General features: G+C 38.7%; 2 protein-coding genes across 2 annotated transcripts; one reads left to right on the forward strand and one right to left on the reverse strand.

Annotated features, from left to right (window-relative positions):
* Positions 1–1,513: 1,513 nt before the first annotated feature.
* Positions 1,514–7,084, reverse strand: ghitm (growth hormone inducible transmembrane protein). The gene is made up of 9 exons (XM_083932248.1): positions 7,002–7,084; positions 6,492–6,650; positions 5,663–5,765; positions 4,963–5,074; positions 4,719–4,860; positions 4,424–4,532; positions 4,034–4,222; positions 2,280–2,451; positions 1,514–2,175 (listed from the first exon to the last, which is right to left on the reverse strand). The coding sequence occupies exons 2-9, from the start codon at positions 6,621–6,623 to the stop codon at positions 2,088–2,090; spliced, it is 1,047 nt and encodes a 348-aa protein (XP_083788374.1). The 5' UTR covers positions 6,624–6,650; positions 7,002–7,084; the 3' UTR covers positions 1,514–2,087.
* Positions 7,085–10,522: 3,438 nt separating this feature from the next.
* Positions 10,523–18,330, forward strand: chst3b (carbohydrate (chondroitin 6) sulfotransferase 3b). The gene is made up of 3 exons (XM_083933340.1): positions 10,523–10,654; positions 15,808–16,023; positions 16,224–18,330. The coding sequence occupies exons 2-3, from the start codon at positions 15,944–15,946 to the stop codon at positions 17,446–17,448; spliced, it is 1,305 nt and encodes a 434-aa protein (XP_083789466.1). The 5' UTR covers positions 10,523–10,654; positions 15,808–15,943; the 3' UTR covers positions 17,449–18,330.
* The last annotated feature ends 242 nt before the right edge of the window (positions 18,331–18,572 follow it).

Here is an 18,572-nt window from a genome sequence, read left to right on the forward strand (position 1 = left end):
ACTGACTGTTTATAGGCAAATAGAAGGTGGACCCCCGCTGGTCCTTCAGTCTGGTCGGAGCGGCTGAGAGTGTGGATGACAAAATAAAATAAGCACAATTTAGCGAGGCAGCAGTGACACAACTTTACAACATTTCCTTGCGTTGATTTAAGACACTGCTCACATGCAATTGTTTGATGTGGTGTTGATGGTATTGCAGGTCACTGAATATATTTGTAATGTTAATGCAACGTCTATAGACAATACATTTTGTATAATAGGCGCCTAAAACTCAATTATTACTATGAGGCTTTTCAACTGATTCAGGTGATTATCTCATTGCTGGATTAGTCCATTCTTTCAAACCTCCAATATGATCATACCTCAAACTCCGTAAATCGAGTAGATCGAGTTAAATTTAAGGAAGGAAGGAATTTAATAATTGACGGACAAAATGATAAGACCTTATAGACCTCAGGGCCATAATTATATTCTTATTACAGAGCCCAAAAATACAAATATGCATTTCACCTAAAGATGACGGCAGATGTGCATCTTGTCTTTATGTTAGTGAAGAAAAAGATAATATATCTTTTTTGTTTTTTTTAACTTTTTATTTCGATAGCAGGTGTTTTGGTGACTTGCCACAGTAGTTAGTTACCAAAAACTAAAACTGAACCTAAAATGAAAGTAAGCAGTGAACAATATTGCTGTAAACTGAAAATAGAAATTATAAATATCACATTTTAAGAAAAACTAAAATGGTATAAACTGAAATGACATTTATCATAATTCATTTGAGTTTTAGTTTTTTAGCAATAACATTTCCCTGAAATACAAGAGGCTGCATGGATTTTCATCAACCCTCTGGGCATTGAACCACAGAAATTGAACAGACTTGACCCTCCAGAAGATGGTGCTATGCTGCTATTTCTTCATAATCACTGTAGTTTTTCACATGCAGTCTAGTCTTAAACAATTAAATAACAAGAACGGGATTTAAATATTGTAGTAGAAGCTATTCAGCTCAGCTCTTCTGTTAACCAACAGGGGTCATTTTCTTCTGAATGTGGTAGTGAAAGAGTACTTAAGTTAAACTCTAAAGTAAAAGATTTAAAAATGATGGCCTTTCCTACCATGCATTTTGCATATACATATATATATTTATAAATTCAGATGCCTACTTCTGAGAGATTATACTTAGCATTAAGAAAAACAAACTATTGTAAAACTAACAAATATAAAAAACAAAACTTTCTGAAAATCAAAACTAAATTAAATAAAAACTAATTGACAATTGAAAACAATGAAACCTTGAGCGGGACAATGAGCGAGCATTCAAAAGACCAGGACCATGAAACTGAAGCAGCTAAAGAGAATTCAACCATAATTATTTGTAGTACTCAACAGGGCTTTTCCTTCTGTGGCATGTCAAAGTGTCTTCTGTAAAAAAGCAGGAATCATGTCAGCTCAACCTCTGCTGGATTTTACGACCACTTTTCAATATAGAATATCAACATCTGACAAAAAAACATCAGTTTTGATTTGTTTATTGAGGGATTCCAGTGTTGGAATAATTGTACATTTTCTCAGAAATATATGAACTAGGGCCAACTGCTTTGACCCATCACAGAAGTGCAAACAGTCATTTATTGTACAGCGAGTGTGGACCAGTCTATGGCTGACGTTTGGCATTTCTGTTGTGCATACCAGATATTGTTGAACTTTTATCCTTATCAGAGAGAGAAACACCATCAAGTTGAAATAAATACATAAAGAATACAAACGACATCTGAGGCAGGCAAAATGATGCTGACAGACAGATTCAACCCATCCATAAACCCCAGGATAAAATCAGACTTTTCCAAAACCAAAGGAAGAGCTCTGCGTGTTATCAATCAATATACAACGATTTATCTCTTTTGCACCAGAGTGCTGTCCTCTTCTTCACACTCCTGCAAAGCATTCATGTATATACCAAGTAGATAATACTTGTCACTAAGAGATAACACCAGGTGTATGCTGCTGCTGCTGCTGCTAGGAATAAAATATGATTTTGTTCAGCTCTGTGGAAGGTTAAACTGAAGTTAAAGACAGAATGCTGCTGTTCACTTCCTTCTGCCGCCGCCGCCGTTAGCCAGAATCATCACCATTCTCATGAAGATGTTCAGCGTGTCCATGTAAATCCCCATACACCTGTACGAAAAGGAAGCATATGAGATTGAGATCCATACCGTGGTACAGGTGTATAACTAACATTTTTCTGCAAGTGGCATTTAAAGTGTACTTGAGTGACTTACGCGTTAATGGGGTCAAATTTCTGTACACCATACAGTGGGTATGTCTCTGCCTTCTTGATGACCTTCTGTGTGTCATAGAGGAGGAACATGCTGAACAGGACCAGGCCGCCATAAATGGCCACGGAGTACAGGCCTGCTCCGAACGCTGAGGTGGGCGGTAGGAACATTGATCCTACAGAAGAGAGGAAGATTCACCGTGAGACTGAAAAGTACCAATTAACAGTGATAGCATGCAGAGCTTAATAATTGATTAGCTGTTTATCTAATTATAAGGTGTTTATAGCTGATGGATCAGCCACCTTCCTGTCGTTTTTTTAAAAAACTAATGAGATGTTCAGCTGCTTGGCAAAGTGCTTTAATTTTGGCAAAGACACCATTAATAAACATATACATCTATATAGTATATGAACGATATAGAAGTGAGAATCTCTTGTGCTTCATTATGCGATAATCATCGATCCATCTTTCGATTTCTATACATGACTTATTTTTTCTCACTGTTTGACGACATGATACTTATAAAACAAACAGCGCTTTTTAAATGATACATCATTAAAATTGACAGATGAATCAACTTTCGCACGTTTTACAGGCGATCGAAATGTCGAGTAATGGGTTTTAAATTTTAGATTGACTTTTCCTCGAGACATCATTTTTCAAGAGAGAATCGTGACGCATCTAGGAAACTATTTCCCCCCCAAACCCCCGTAGATATGGGCACCTTGACACAACTATTGTGTTCATTGACCCCCGGGGACAAATCAAGTTTTTTGAATTGAATTGAATAAATTGAGACGTCACAGAAATGTTACTCGATCATGACTTCCAGATTTCTGTCCACATCTGCATTTTTAGTCCTGCACTTGTAGCCAACTGGGAAGACATGTGCACACTATACTCAGTCTTTGCTAAGATTTCTTTAGCTATGCTTATGTCAAGGTGTAGATGGTCAAATGTAATGTTTAAATTATCATGAAATGGCAAAGTAAATTCAACTGTGAGGACTGGGGCCCTTTTGTAAGAAGCTTGCATGTTCTCCCCGTGTCTGCGGGGGTTTTCTCTGGCTTCCTGTCCATTGATGACTCTTAATTGCCCATAGGTGTGAATGGTTGTTTGTCTCTATATTCCCTGTTATAGAATGGCATCCTGTCCAGGCTCCAGACCCCAATAGGATAGGGATGGAAAAAAAACATGGAAAGGCTAGCTTTACTACTTAACAGTTAAATTACACTGACCATTACTAGTTAAGCCTTTACAATCTAAATAGAAATTAACTATTATATAATTTGCTATGATATAATAAGATTAAGCTATATACCTATTTATTTCTGTTCCTTTTTATTTATTTCACCAACTTATTTATGTAGTTCATGCAAATTAATTCATACAGAAAACACATGTTGGATTGGTTGTGTGAAAAGTAACACTGGCTGTGATTTACTCATTGGATTTGTAGATGATGCATTTAGATTTTTTTAAGTTGTTGAAGTAAAAGTTATTCATGAGGCATTACAGACTCATGACAATTTATACCTATATACAGCAGTTAATACTTTGCTGTAGACTTTAATTAAGCCTTTCGTGGCATAATGTACACACCATCTCATTTAACTTAATGACATTTAGTAACGATGCTTTGACTTCTATACTTCTATACTCTTTACAGTTGGTCTGAAAACCCCTAAACTATCATTCAGAACTGCCTGTAGTGCACCTGCGACTGGGTTTATGATGTGAAACTGCATTATACTAACCGATAGAAGAAGCGAAGACCACTCCAAAGCCAACAGCCAATGGCCCACCCATATTGAGGAACTTCTCACTCGGGGCACACATGGCCACAGTGGATAGGCCTCCCACGATTCCTGCGGTGTACCAGGCGGCCCTCATAATCAGAGGACCTCCCAGCAGAGTCAGAGGAGCGATGACAGCACCCATCACACCTTATCAATAAACAAAGTAAAAAGACACCACTCTAAAAACAAACATCAACAAAACAGATCCGTGGTTTAAAATACAAAAGCTGTTACTCTCTGAGCCTTTACATGAATGCCCTCTAGTGTTCAATTGAGGCAACTACAGAAATAACTGGGCTGAGCGGGAATAAATAACAGAATAATACTTTTCCACACTGTCCTACAAACCTGCATGGAACATCCAAGCGAGGTGTTTGGGCATCGGGCTGTGCTCATATGAAATGGACCTGACCAGCATGCCGGCGCCAATCATAGCTGCAAAAGTTGCTCCAATAGCCTGGGTTAGAACAAATAATTAGAATTAGACACAATTAGAACCCATTAATAACTTGAAAACACACCAAAAAATGTACTTCTGAGTCATTATTGAAAAGTAAGGATACTACAAAACCAACATCATGGTGAATTTTCCTTCAATTTAATTTAAGTGAGAACCTGTGTTCACTTGAGTTACAAAGCTTACCAGCCAGGATCCTCTCATCATCAGACCCATAAGAGCAGGAGTCCTGCTCACTGCTACAGCAGACAAAGCCGTCAGTCCAACACTGCCTGCAAAGTACATGTAGGTGGAATGGATCCTGTCCTTCACATACTGAGGCCAGATCCTGAACAGAGAGCAGAATGTCATGTAAATAAGGAGATTTTTCTACTGACCTGTGCTTCAAAACAAAATTAAAGAGCTGTAGGTAGAAAACGCTGTTACTCACACTGCTTTCTCAATGGCACCAATTTCACTGGACATGCCGAGTCCATAGTAGCAGAGAGCTCCAAGGCCTACTGCTGCACCGCCAGCCAGAATCATTCTTCCCATGCCGTCAACTGTAGACACAGACATAATTACAGAACACAGCAACTGAAAAATGTTTGATTTGTGCTTTAAAAGTACATTTTGACATTATGGCAATTTAGATAGCCGTCAAAGAAGGATCCCAACTCATAATTTGGCTTGTTTAACCGTGTAGTAAGATAGTATTTAATCTGATTGTAGCTGTCCTGTCTAATCCATGGTGGTGGGTAAGAATGTTTGTTTGGTTTTACGTATGTCTCAAGGAATCAGCCAATCGATGCTTGCTCTACTGTTGTAATCTGTTTTTGCGTGTATTATTTAGTTTGTTTTTATTCATCTAGTATTGTGGTAATTTTAACATCATACACAATAATTTACCTTGGGATAAATAAGGCTTCTTGAATCTGTCAAAGGACTGCAGTTGAAAATTAGCCTGCTGGCTAACACTGGCTAATTTACCGAAATGTTGATCAATGAGCATCGTCCTTTAAATAAATACATAAATCAATTAATTAATTAATTAAAACGAATGAAGAGTGCGTAGTATAAAGCTCCAGTTATGTAAATGTCTTAAGAAACAGTAGGGTCAACTAGGATATGTAATATGTAACTGTGATTACTTTTCATGGCGGTGTCTGTTGCTGGCTCAAAAGCTGCTTCTTTGAGCTGGTCTCTGGTTGTCTTCCCACGGCGGAACCCAAATCTGGCCTTAGTGGAATAACCCTGGTGAAAGAAAAACAAACTTTACACAAAACTGGTATGGTTGATGTGTCTTGGATTCCACAACCAGCCTTGTTAATCAAAACTGACAACATTCAGGGAGTGGTGCGGATAGAATCTGCTCCTACCCACTAGAGACAAGTGGTAAGATCTAAGGCATCAAACTAGATTTACATATCAAAATTTATAAAAAAATAACATTTTCAGGATTGGTGTATAATTTGTGAAATTCCCTCTGCATTCAGTGCCCACTATCCAATTTAACATTGCGTGTATTTAAACTCAGAAAGCTTTATTTGTCCATGACGGACATTTCAAGGGCACATAGGGTAGTTGTACACACACAAAACAGAAACAAAACAATACACAGCAACAAAAAAAAAGCACACAACTGTACAGACTAAAATGAAAAGAGGCCAGCATCAGTGCAAAATATATACAATAATATAGTGTAAGGTACAGGCGTGTTTGAAATAGTGTTAGGAGCATTGTGGTAACATGTGAGTCATGAGCTGGGTGGAGGGTGCAGGGATGTAAGGGATGATTAATGAGAGTTTATTCTAACATAATTTGATGTCTGTAAGAGCAGTGCATAGTTACAGAAGTTGTGTAAAGCCGGAATGTAAAAGCAGCAATCAGAACGCGTATAGAAATGTTTGAGATCCATGAAAGACAGCCTGTTGGGTCTCAACATTACAGTAAACAAACAAACACTAAACTGTACAGTACCTGCTGCGGCCGGAGCAGGGGAGCACAAGTCTTCAGGATGGGTGCTCTCAGGGCTGAGGAGCCCTGTGACAACACAGGACGGAGCCCGGCGAGAGGAAGACTCCTCAGGCATGTCAGCCTCGCCACCAGCATGGTTACAAGATATTATCCTGTATCAGTCTGAGAGATAAACACACCGTCTGGTTACTTAACGTACAGTAACTGTTACATGATGTTTGAAGACATTTTACAGTTTTATGAATATATTGACAAAGCCACTTAGACAACAGAGTAAAAGTAACTGTTCCTGTAGCAACAACACTCGTTAGTTAGTGAATATAACTCATTCTGTTGTCATTATATACCACGTTAGTTAACTAGGCTAAAGCTAGCTAACAAACATGAGCTAGCTACGTACTTCCGGTATTACAGTGTTTAAACTGAAAAAAATAAATTAACTATTACCCTTAAAGATGTATATTGTGATGTATGATGTCTAAATGCAAGAAATGTAGTTGTAGCGTTACATACCAAGAGGGCAATGCTCGTTGTTCACCTTTCTACAAACAAGTGCGCAACTCACTGACGCAATTGTTTGGTAACCTTCGTGAAAATTCTCTAGCTGTGCGTCATCATTAAGTGACAGGAGTCACGGGAATTGTAGTTTGAAGCGTGACTGTATTATGAGACCACGGTTCGGGCTGCATTTTATTATCATATTGTAATGTAAACAGCGGTTGAACAAGTATTCAGATCAAATCAAATAGCATTATCAAAATGCAAGAAAATAATTTTCATTTTCATTCATAAACAAAGTCCTCCATTCTATGTTTTAGCTTAAGCTAAAATACAGATGTGTTATCAGCAAAAGGTAGTCAACTTACAGTATCAAAGGTAAAAGTAGGCTACTCTTAATGCACAATGGCCACATTCACAGTGTTATTTGATTAAAAACGATATCATTATTTTATTATTATTGATGCAGTTATGTGTAGGAAGTGACATGTTACTGTTCTCATTGTATCACAGCTGTTATTACCACTACTCATCATTGATCATATTTACCACCATAATCATCACCTTGGCTGTACTTGTTTCTAATATTCTACTATATTAACTGCCATAAAATGTAGGTAATATTCACATTACTATAGATATTATTATAGTTACCGTTACTTTTGTTGTTGCTTGTATCTCTGGAGCTGTCTCCCTGTCTGTCTTTTCTCTTTCTCTGTCCTTTTCTTATTCCCCAACCAGTCAAGACAGATGTCTGTCCTCCACAGAACTGGGTCTGTTTGACGTTCCTGCCTGTTAAAGGGAAGGTTTTGTTGCCAATGTAAACTCAAGGGGGAATTGTTGGGTCGATGTAAATCATGAATAAGTCATTGAGTGTGGTCTTTACTCTGTAAAGTGTCCTGAGATAACTTGTATTGTTATGAATTGTCACTGTAAATAAAATTGAATGGAATTGTTCGAGGCAGAGCTTATTTAAACTTCTTCTCATTCTAAGTACAAATATATAAAACATATCATAGGCTATTTTACTTTAATCTGGAAAGTAACACATTACAGCTGTCAAATAAATGTGGAGTAAAAGTGGCCTATGTTTCTCTTAAAATGTAAGCCCAGTAGCTTAAGCAAAATGATTTGCTTTTTAATTGAATCAAACATAAATCATATTATAGACAGCCTCTATAAGTGTTTTGTGATTATCCACATAAAGCACAGGTCAATATAAAAATTGAGATGCACATTGATTTTCTTCCACTAGGTGGAGTGCTTGACTCTTCTTTTTTGTGAATACATCTATAACTACAAAACATAAAATGCAACATAAAATAGTCCAAAATAACAAAAGCAGATAACAGAATCAGGCTGTTTTATGTTGGGTTTTTTTAAACCAACGAATGAAAAACCGGAGATAGACCTACCATGTTTTTTTCTTTTTTTTTTTTGAATCAAAAACTACAAAAAGATATTTAGATAACAGTCTTGCTTTCACTTGCAGGTCATGCATATGAAGGTTAACTGCCACACTGTATATTGAATACTGTGTTTCATATCTACATTTCATGTTGTTACGAGTTGTAACATAAAGGCAAGGCACTTTTTTTTATTTTTTAAAAAAGAGACTTTTACATGTCTCAGTCCCCAGCCTCCAGGGTGACAGTTTTGTACTTGACCTATTTATCCACCATGACTTCTTCCACCTATGCTGTTGCTCTTTAGGAGGTGGGGTGATGGGGCCGGCTGAAAATAGTCAAAAAACTGCCACGTGAGTGTCCTCATTTTCAGCTTTGAAAGCCTGTTTTATGTTTTTTAGGCCTGCTGGTCATGAAATGTTCTCCCCTTTTAGCTTTCAAGTCAGTTCTGCAGCCATAGCTTAAATCATTTTCATTTGTAGAAGGCTTTAATTATGTAAATATTATTAAGCTTATTCATGCCATTGAAAGTATGTATATGATATATATGCTGAATAAATTGTTAAAATATGTGGCTTATCTTCAGTTGCATAACACAAGTGTGGCGAGTAAAGGGAGAAGAGAAGATGAAACATCTTATTGCCTAGCAAATTAAATGAACATCATTCAAAACATCTGTATAGATAACCTGGGTAACTATAGGCCTATGAACTAACAGACACACATACCAGACATACAGTTAAATACTCTCATACTGCCATCTGCCGGTAGAGAGGCTAAACATCAGCTTGGCCTAAAGGCCTTTTCACACTGGGGGCGTTTCTCCCCCCTGTGATTAATTCTTAGCCTAGAGATGGAGACTCACGTCCGTCCAGAGGGTCTGGCAACGATCAAGACGCATGCAGTTCAAAATACCACTGCACGCAATTGGATAGCATAACAACAGACTACGACCGATCAGAGCAATGAACAAGGTGACATATCTAGTTTTTACTAAGCCCCATTCTTTTAGCGACCAGCATATTAAACTTTTGCCGTAGACGGTCAGAAAAACAGCAAGTAATATTAATAAATAATTCATTTTATTTTTATATAGCACTTTTCAATGACCCAAAGACACTTACAATGACATGAAAACAAAAACAAGAAATGGGGTAATGACAATGAGGGCAGGACAATCAAATACAGCACATCAGCAAACAGAAGCAATAATAAAATGTGGCATAGATGATAATAAAAATAACAGTACAGACAGAGAAACAAGGCAGGTACAGACAGTTCTATCTATCTATCTGCTATGCATCTTTCCTCTAGTATCCTAGTATCCTCTTGGCTTTTATTTTGAAATATTAACCTTTTTTACTTTTACTTGTTACTCACCTGACTTACTTTCCTTAATGCCATTCTTCAAATGGAAAACGAAAGAAAAACAAAGAAAGTGAACGCACATTTTTACATTTTAATGAATTATTTATTCTGTATCACCTGATTTAGCTATTATGACTATTATTGCCATTGTTTATTTATGTTTACATGTATTATTTTCACATTTAACTTATTTACCTTTTATTTCGTTTTCAGCTATATCTTTTTTATGTATTATTTACAAAGTTTGTGTACTCTTATATGTAATAAAATGTGTCTTATTTGCTGATTATCTGTTTGTTCTTAATCTTAAATTAACTATTCTAAATCTTCATAAAGGTAAAATAAATGATGACATATTAAAAGAATAAATAGAATAAAAATTGCGCCTTTAATTTGAATTTGTTTACTAATTTTTTAATTTAAACAACAAAAACGAAAAAAGCAGCTCTATTTTTCCATTTTTGCATAGGCTGCTGTAAACATAGTTTCCGGGTTGCCGTTCATTAGTTGAAACGACCATCAGACAGGGGGTCTGTGTGTGTGTCTGCGAGGCGGTGGTGGAAGTGCGCCTCCTGCCTGAAGCTCCGCTCCTTTTGGACCAAACTTTCCCATGTGATTCAATGAGTCGCAACTGCTGCAGCTCTGTCATTCAGTTCACTGACCTGCAGCCGCCTCAAACATGAGTCCATCTGATCCACAGGTTTTACTTGTGAACACCAGTAGAGCTACTTGTTTTTTTTGGATTGGATCTTTTGGATACACACAAGTGAAGTATATTGTCGGGAAGTAATGGAATTCATTTCTTTCCGGAGTCGCTCTTTGAGGGAAGCCTCATCAACTTTTCACGCATGAACCGACGCGGGAAGCCTTCAGACACCGCAGCTCATCATGATGGTGCGTATGGAGAGCGGACAGACTCGATTCATTTGTATGATACTTTATAAACAACTAAAATAGTCATATTAAAATTATAACATAAGCTTTAATGACACCCTAGAAATAAACAAAAAAAAAAGATCAAGTACAATTAAATCACCAGCAGCATAAAACAGTTGCGGATCTCTGACATTCAACTCGAAGGAAAGTGTTTTTTTTTTTTTTCAAATTAAGAAAGCATGACTTCATTTCAGCCGGTTTGTCCTTTTGACCTTTGAATGCAGCACATGCTCTCCAGAGACTCTCTCCACTGTTGCATTAATGAAGTCCAACTTTTTCCACATTGAGGTTTCTGTTCAACCTGTTGGATTAACAGTGAAGTTGCTCTCTAAGTCTAAGTCACTGCTCTGGATCTATAGTAACATCATGCATGCATAGGCTGCTTTTTAGTTCAACCTGGTGCTGCACGACCACATCGAGCTTCTCCAAGTGAAAAATCACCACATAGTCCCAAACAGATTCTATCAACAAGCATGAATCCTGCCTACACTCCCACCTTAATTAAACCTGTTGCACTGCATGCCATACTCATTATGTTGCCTAGTATTTATGATCATATCCAGCAAAGCGCTGGCCAAAACCTCTTTCTGATCTTACCTGATGATAGTCTGATAACTCTCACTGACAGGCGAAACTTTTTTCCACACAAATGGATAATGATTAAAAACATCCCATCTTATTTTCTTTGGGTAAGTGGCCGTGGTCAACACATGCTATAATGCACTCTATATTAGATAGAAAATAATGCACTCCATCACAGTATAATAATGGTCTTTATTGTCCACAAATATGGAAATTTGACTTTCGGCTTCACAGGTCAGTTAAAACACATCATAGTAAATCACAGTGCATACAAGGCAAGGCAAGGCAAGGCAACTTTATTTGTAACGCACTTTTCATACACAAGGCAGACTCAAAGTGCTTCACAGGACAACATGTCATGAATTCAAATGCATTACAGAAAGACAAAGAGAATAAAAACATAGACAATAATAAAAACAGTGCGGAATTCTAGCAGCAGCGTTCTGAACAAGCTGTAGCTGCCTGACAGTTTTTTTGGGAAGACCTGCAAGGAGACCGTTACAGTAGTCTAGCCTACTGGTAATAAAGGCATGGACAAGTTTTTCTAAGTCTTGAGCTGACATGAGCCCTCTAAGTCTTGTTACATTTTTAAGGTGATAGTAGGCTGATTTTGTTACTGATTTGATGTGACTGTCGAAATGTAAATCAGAATCCATAATAACCCCAAGATTTCTGGCTTTATTTGAGGTTTTCAGGGACAGTGATTGAAGGTGTTGGATGACTTTAAACCTTTCTTTCTTAGCACCAAAAACAATTATCTCAGTTTTATCCTCATTTAGTTGAAGGAAATTTTGGCACATCCAGTGTTTGACTTGCTCAATGCACTGGCACAGACGATACAATAGCGCAACATGCACAGTACAGACAACAATAACATGGTTCTGGTGTGAAATTGTAGTGAGGTCGTAAGCATATGTAATTCTGTACCATGATATTGATGTATCTACAGTACATAATGATTGTAAATTGAATTGTTCATATTCTGGAAAGAAAATTAAGAAATGCATTTGATATGAAAAAAACACCAACAGATGTTAATGTCTGCGTTTTGCTAATTAAATATCAGCGTTACAGTGCATTGCATTTTCTAATACGTTAATGTGTTTTTTATGTAAAATCTTAATATATATAACTAAAGATATCAAATTAATGTAGTGCAGAACAATGCTTCCTTCCTTCCTTCATTCGATTTCATGGTAGCCTATATATAAAGTGGCATATTGTCATTATTTTTCATAGGTTTTGTATTTTCGAGTGTTATTTTTATTTTTTATTGAGACAAACCATCCTGTTAGGCTATAACACCCACTGTATTTGTATATGAGAGGATGTAAAAACAAATACCTTTTAACTGTCTAATGAGATATTCTATTTACATTTACAACACTGAAGTGAACACTTGCAACATCTTTGACAAAGTGGGTTCAGCTGGCTGGTGTTTAATTTGTCTTCACATGAGATTTACATTAAGTAAGAGGCAGCTATTAAAAGCATTTATAGCACGGTGATAAATGGTGCAGTGGCGGTTTTGTTATGAGTAGATGATCAAAAGTGTCATATGCCTCAGTGGTTTGTGAATATTCAACAATGTCAGCTTGTGGGCTTTCTTTCTCTTTTTTTTTTAACTTTACACAGCAGATGCAATAAGCTGAGATAATTAGTGTACATCTAATTTACCATATAAATCACAAAACGTCACTTTTTTCTTGATTAATTGTTTTTTTGTGGCTATCTTTGGTTTGTTTTTCAGGTTCATACTTGTGTTTCAGGTTTATACTAGAACATGTTTACACACTTTAATGTAGAAAAAATATCCGTATTTTTCTCAAAGTGTCAGTCTGAATATACCTTTCTTCACCCTCTGACTCAAACGCTCCATTTTAGCGCCTGTCTCTTTAAGACGCCCTCCTGAAAAAGCCCAGTCTGCTCTGATTGGTCAGTGTTTCTGGGTCTTGATGTCTCTGCACTGCCATTGCAGTTGGGTATGACTGTAACAGCACTGTAGCTGCACTTTCTACCTATATATATTTATAATATACTGTAGTTGTGACATCACAACGGAAGTGCTGACAGCTCATTTAAAGGCACTGTTTCTGAATATTGGCTGTTATATGTAACTCCTCGATCTGCTTTATCATAAAATACATGGAAATCTCTCTTTATGAAAGTCAAATCAGCTTTTTTCACTGAAAAGAGGAGTTAAGCAGTTTTATTCATTAGGGCAAATCTTTTTTGGTGTACTACGCGATTGAAAGTAGAAAATAAACTGCAGAACAAATATGCTGTTCTATGAGGGTACATTTACTCACATGTAGTTGGTGTACTTACAACCAACTGTGACTGTATTTGTACAATGTTAAATTACCACTGAAGACATAAGGACTGAGTGATTTCCTTTGGTGCAGGCTGACTATCTGACATGTACCACATGAAATGTAACATCAGTGGGTCAGTCACTGACCCTGTGACGTGTGAGTGCCCTGGGAGTTTGTGTTCTGCCATCCCAACCCAAAGGAGGTTTAAAGTCACTCCTGTGTAAAGAGACCTTTGTGGTTATGGCATGCGGCATGGTGGTGCAAGACAGAGCTGATTTTTCCTCCCGGTGAAGCTGTGTGTCAGTGCACAAGCTGTTCACCTTTTCATTACATGCCGTTCCACGTCAACAGTGTTCTATTGGAGCTGTAAACTTCCCATTCCCTCTCAAGAGAATTTCGCAGGCAGTGTCAAACCATTCCCTGTGTTTAGACTGTAGTCATTTCGAATGGCTTCTGTGCTTCAAAACTGGCCCGGGACAGAGGTTGCAACAGGATGTGAGAATAAGACATCCTGACGTGTAACAGAAACTCAAAGAAGCTCATCAGAATTCAGAAAATGACGCTCATAGATCAGGCTTCCTAGTTCTGCTTATTTCGTGTCAAACACACAACTACCTTACTGTATTGAGAGAAAAGGTCGGCATGTTGGCTTGTGGCTCTGCTGATTAATAGCAGCAGTTTCACTAATGTGTCCGCCCTGAGGCTAGACCTGCAATCGTTTAACAGGGATGCACAAGAAATCAAAGACACACTGAGTAGACTGTGTGTAGCACCTGACAGATCCAATACATAAATGTTTTCACAAACCTAGTCATCAGATTCAGGATCTTTAAAAGACTGTACGCCCCCTGTGTGCTTACCTTTATGTGTATAAATTTCTAACTTTTGTGGGCACACATCAAAATAACACATAGCCAATTTCCTCAGGGTGGAGACTGTCTCATTTACGTCTTGCCGTGTTATTGACTTTTTCACTGGCAGACGAGGTAAGGCGAGATTATCCTTAAAATCCAAAGATTAGTCATGGATCTGAGCCGAGCTGCCATTATCTTAAAAAAGCTATCTTTAAGAAATGTGCAAGACATTCCCAAATACACACAGGCATCATTAAAACCACTGTTATCTTCATTTGACTACCCACTGCCTGCCCTCTACAGAGTGACACAAGCCGGGAACGGCCTACAGGCTCAAAGCACTGCAATTTATGGCTCCATGACGAGCAGGCTTTCCCCTTCAATTTCAGCACTGTGCAGTTACACCTCTCAGCATTGGGACATGTGTCAGTGTCAGTCAGTGTTTTAGAAGCATAAAGGAATATTATGGGGAAGCAGCAAGCCATTAGCCTGACACCAGATGGTCTACTGTACTAGAAGCTCATGTCACTGAGGGCCTCTGTTGAAATTATCTCCCCTCAGTGTTGACATGGAGCAGCAGCTGGCAGTTTGGACCACAGGCTGCTCTGCTACCTATCAGTGGGAGGTATTATCACTCTAACCCAGACAATGTGATGATGTTTTTTCAGCAAGCAGCTTCACAGTTGTGGAATTAAGTTGAATTACAAAATCTCTCGCTCATTTTGTGGCGTCAGTTTTTCCGCATCTAAAATAAATAAATGCATCATAAAGTTTGGTATGGATATAATCTATATGGAAAGTCTCCTGAGATAACTTTTTATTATGATTTGACACTATAAATAAAATTGAATCAAAAGAAAAACTTCTACAAAGATTGAGTCATAAATACAGCTTTTGTGCACCGGCCTTCAGTCTCGCAGGGTGGGTGGGCATGTTCCCTAAATGCACTGGTGCACTTAAAGATAACAAGGACTTCCTCGTGGGAAGAACTGGCTAAGATTCCAGTCTAGCACACTCAGCTATTTTCTATTCTTACCTCCTAAAGATATGATATTTTTGTCTCTGACTAAATGCCTCCATTGTTGGTTTTGCACCGTGGTGCTGTGCTCATATATAAAAAATAGAGAAAGATACGAGGGAAGGAGAAGCGCTCTGTACTGTATAACCACAGCTCTGACTTGGCATTACAGTGCAGTGTCACATATGCAAATAGTCTGTCAGTTTCCCCTTTTCCATGAGTGGTTAAAACAAATACCTTGATGTGTTTCGACAGAAAGAATTGAGACCAATGTAGTTACTCACGCCATGCTCAAATGTGCAAAATGTGTAACTGACAAGTTGATGTTTATTTCATTTACAGGATGAAACATAGCCTACAACGGGGAATACAAATAACTGGAAGGCTATTTAAGAAGGCGACTGGAGATTTGCAAGATTGGCAGAACCCATTAAGAAGCAGTCTGTAAAAGCATATCCAGGCACAGCTACATCCAAGAATGAGGATCAAATACACAATATCCATCGTCTTTTTTTTGGCACTTGTTATCATTGAGAAGGAAAACAACATTATCTCAAGGTAAGTCGCTTTCTGTGGTCAATGGAGTGCTTTAGTGATTCCCAGCAGGTTCGTGTTTCTCTCTTCCAAAGCTTTAAACTGAAAATTACAAATGCCCCTCCGGCAACACAAAACTGCTTGAAATGTTGAATTAAATAATATGGCTATGACATTTTCCTGTTAAAGATAATACAACTGTGTCATTCCTCTCGCACTTTCAGGGTGTCAGATAAGCTGACCTTAAAGCAGACCCCCCAGACCCCTCTACAGCCCAGTGGTTTCTCCCACATACTGCTGAAGCACAATGGTTCCTTTCCTTCACTCAAGATGAATTCTGCCTTCACGCTGATGAAGCGGCGTCTGGAGAACTATAGCCAGCATCAGGAGGTGGTGATGAGGGGCAGGAAACACATCCTCCTGTTAGCCACCACCAGGACGGGCTCCTCGTTTGTGGGCGAGTTTTTCAACCAGCAGGGCGACAACATGTTTTACCTGTTTGAGCCATTGTGGCATGTGGAGAAGATGCTGACGCTGGAGACCGGCGGCACCAACGCCACAGCCGCAGCCAAGGCGTACCGCGACGTGCTCCAGCAGCTCTTACTGTGTAACTTCTCCCTGCTGGAGAGCTTCATCGACCCCCTCCCTGTGGACCACATCACCCCCGCCCTCTTCCGCAGGGAGTCCAGCAGCTCTCTGTGTGAGGATTCGGTCTGCAGTCCTGTCATCAAAGGGATTTTTGAGCGTTATCGCTGCAGGACCAGACGCTGCGGGCCCCTGAACCTGACTATGGCCTCTGAGTCCTGTCTCCAAAAGGAGCACAGGGCCATCAAGTCAGTGAGGGTGCACCAGCTGGAAAACCTCCGCCCTCTGGCTGAGGACCCACGCCTTGACGTGAGATTCATTCAGCTTGTTCGGGATCCTCGGGCAGTGCTAGCCTCGCGCATGGTGGCCTTTGCAGCCAAATACAAGAACTGGAAGCAGTGGGCCATGGATGGGGATGCGCCCATTGATGATGATGAAGTGAGAAAGCTGAAAAGCAACTGCGACAACATCAGGATGTCTGCTGAGAGCGGCCTCAGACAGCCATCGTGGCTTCGTAGGCGTTACATGCTGGTGCGGTATGAGGACATTGCTCGGTTCCCCATGAGGAAGGCAACAGAGATGTACAGGTTTACAGGAATCCCATTCACTCCACAAGTGAGATCCTGGATCCTGAAGAACACCCAGGCTTCCAAGGATACCAGCGGTGTTTACTCGACACAGAAAAACTCCTCAGAACAAGTAGAGAAATGGAGGTTCAGTTTACCATTCAAAATAGCCCAGGTTGTACAGAACGTCTGTGGACCAACACTGAAACTTTTTGGGTATAAATTTGTAAGCAGTGAAGAAATGCTAACAGATAAGTCTATTAGTTTGATTGAGGACAAAGTGTTTAACTTCTTATAGACCTTGACGGACACGGACTCTAAACCCTGATACAGGAAAACTCTGGAATAACTGATATTTATTAGGGTTTTTTATCCTGCTACAGAGAGGTATATATTTTCTGATAGCGTGCTATTTAAAGTTTTTTACTATTTAAAATAGTTTGATGAAGAAAATGTATTGTTGAGCAAATCATTCATTTAAAGCTTTTAACTTTTGATGCAATGTATATTGAGAATTTATATATGGGTATAGAATGTTGAAAATAGGAAGCTATCTTTGTTTTTGCACTCTGGACTATTTTCGCTGTCCAAACTGTATCGTTGGCTTGTCCTATAAGTCTGTCCAGATTTAACTCCTTAGCAAATATAGGAAAGAGGGGGAGATAGCCGTGGGTTTCAAACACTGCCAAGAACCTCCATTAGTTATTTTTGTTCAGTAACTTCTGAGTTGGCAACATATGCTTTTACACCAAAGAAACTTGAAATGTTTATGCATAGCCAAAAACAGTAATTGCTTTGTATAGCAATGCTCATGGCAGATATAGGAAATACCAATGTTTTGCCAGGTAATTTCTACGCATGAAATTTAGAAGTAATGTTCCATGTTAATTTATTTATTTCTGCTTTGCTAAAAGTCATAATGACTCCAGCTCTGAATGTGCTTCACAGGTTATTTTCCCCACCGCAGGGGTACTTTTCTTGCACATATATGCTGTAGTTTGCTGTACATGCACGTTTGTAATTGGCCAAAAGCTGTTTGAAGTCATCCTCTGGATTGTAAGGACCCATTCTGTGAAAACAGATGTGTACACTGCCACTGTATGCAAACATTCCAACTGCAGCTGGTTTGCAGGATTGTGCGAGGTTTGTCGGCAGGTCTGTCTGTTGACACAAGTCTCTTTGGCTGGTGGTAAAAAGAGGCCCTGATACTCTGGTCTGCCAGACTGTTTGTTGATGTTCCTGTCTGTTCCTTTTTGCATTTTGTTTGCTACAATAAACCTTATTTTACATTAACTGGGAAACATCTCACTTTTGGCACGAAAACACTGCAACCGTAACTCTTGCAAAACACGTTATTTTAGTTAACTTGTGAGTTTCAGATTTCACTGACATGAGCGCAACTTCACTATTTTGTCATCTTCG

Source organism: Echiichthys vipera (assembly GCF_963691815.1).
Source record: "Echiichthys vipera genome assembly, chromosome: 18".
Taxonomy (NCBI): domain Eukaryota; kingdom Metazoa; phylum Chordata; class Actinopteri; order Perciformes; family Trachinidae; genus Echiichthys; species Echiichthys vipera.

Bases quoted from the DNA above. Each gene is read 5' to 3' on its own strand.
- chst3b (XM_083933340.1), top strand. From the start codon at position 15,944: ATGAGGATCAAATACACAATATCCATCGTCTTTTTTTTGGCACTTGTT. The intron at 16,024-16,223 runs GTAAGTCGCTTT...TCGCACTTTCAG, and splicing joins GAAAACAACATTATCTCAAG to GGTGTCAGATAAGCTGACCT.
- ghitm (XM_083932248.1), bottom strand. From the start codon at position 6,623: ATGCTGGTGGCGAGGCTGACATGCCTGAGGAGTCTTCCTCTCGCCGGG. The intron at 5,075-5,662 runs GTAATCACAGTT...CTGTGTCTACAG, and splicing joins AACAGACACCGCCATGAAAA to TTGACGGCATGGGAAGAATG. The intron at 4,861-4,962 runs GTGAGTAACAGC...CTCTCTGTTCAG, and splicing joins GGTGCCATTGAGAAAGCAGT to GATCTGGCCTCAGTATGTGA.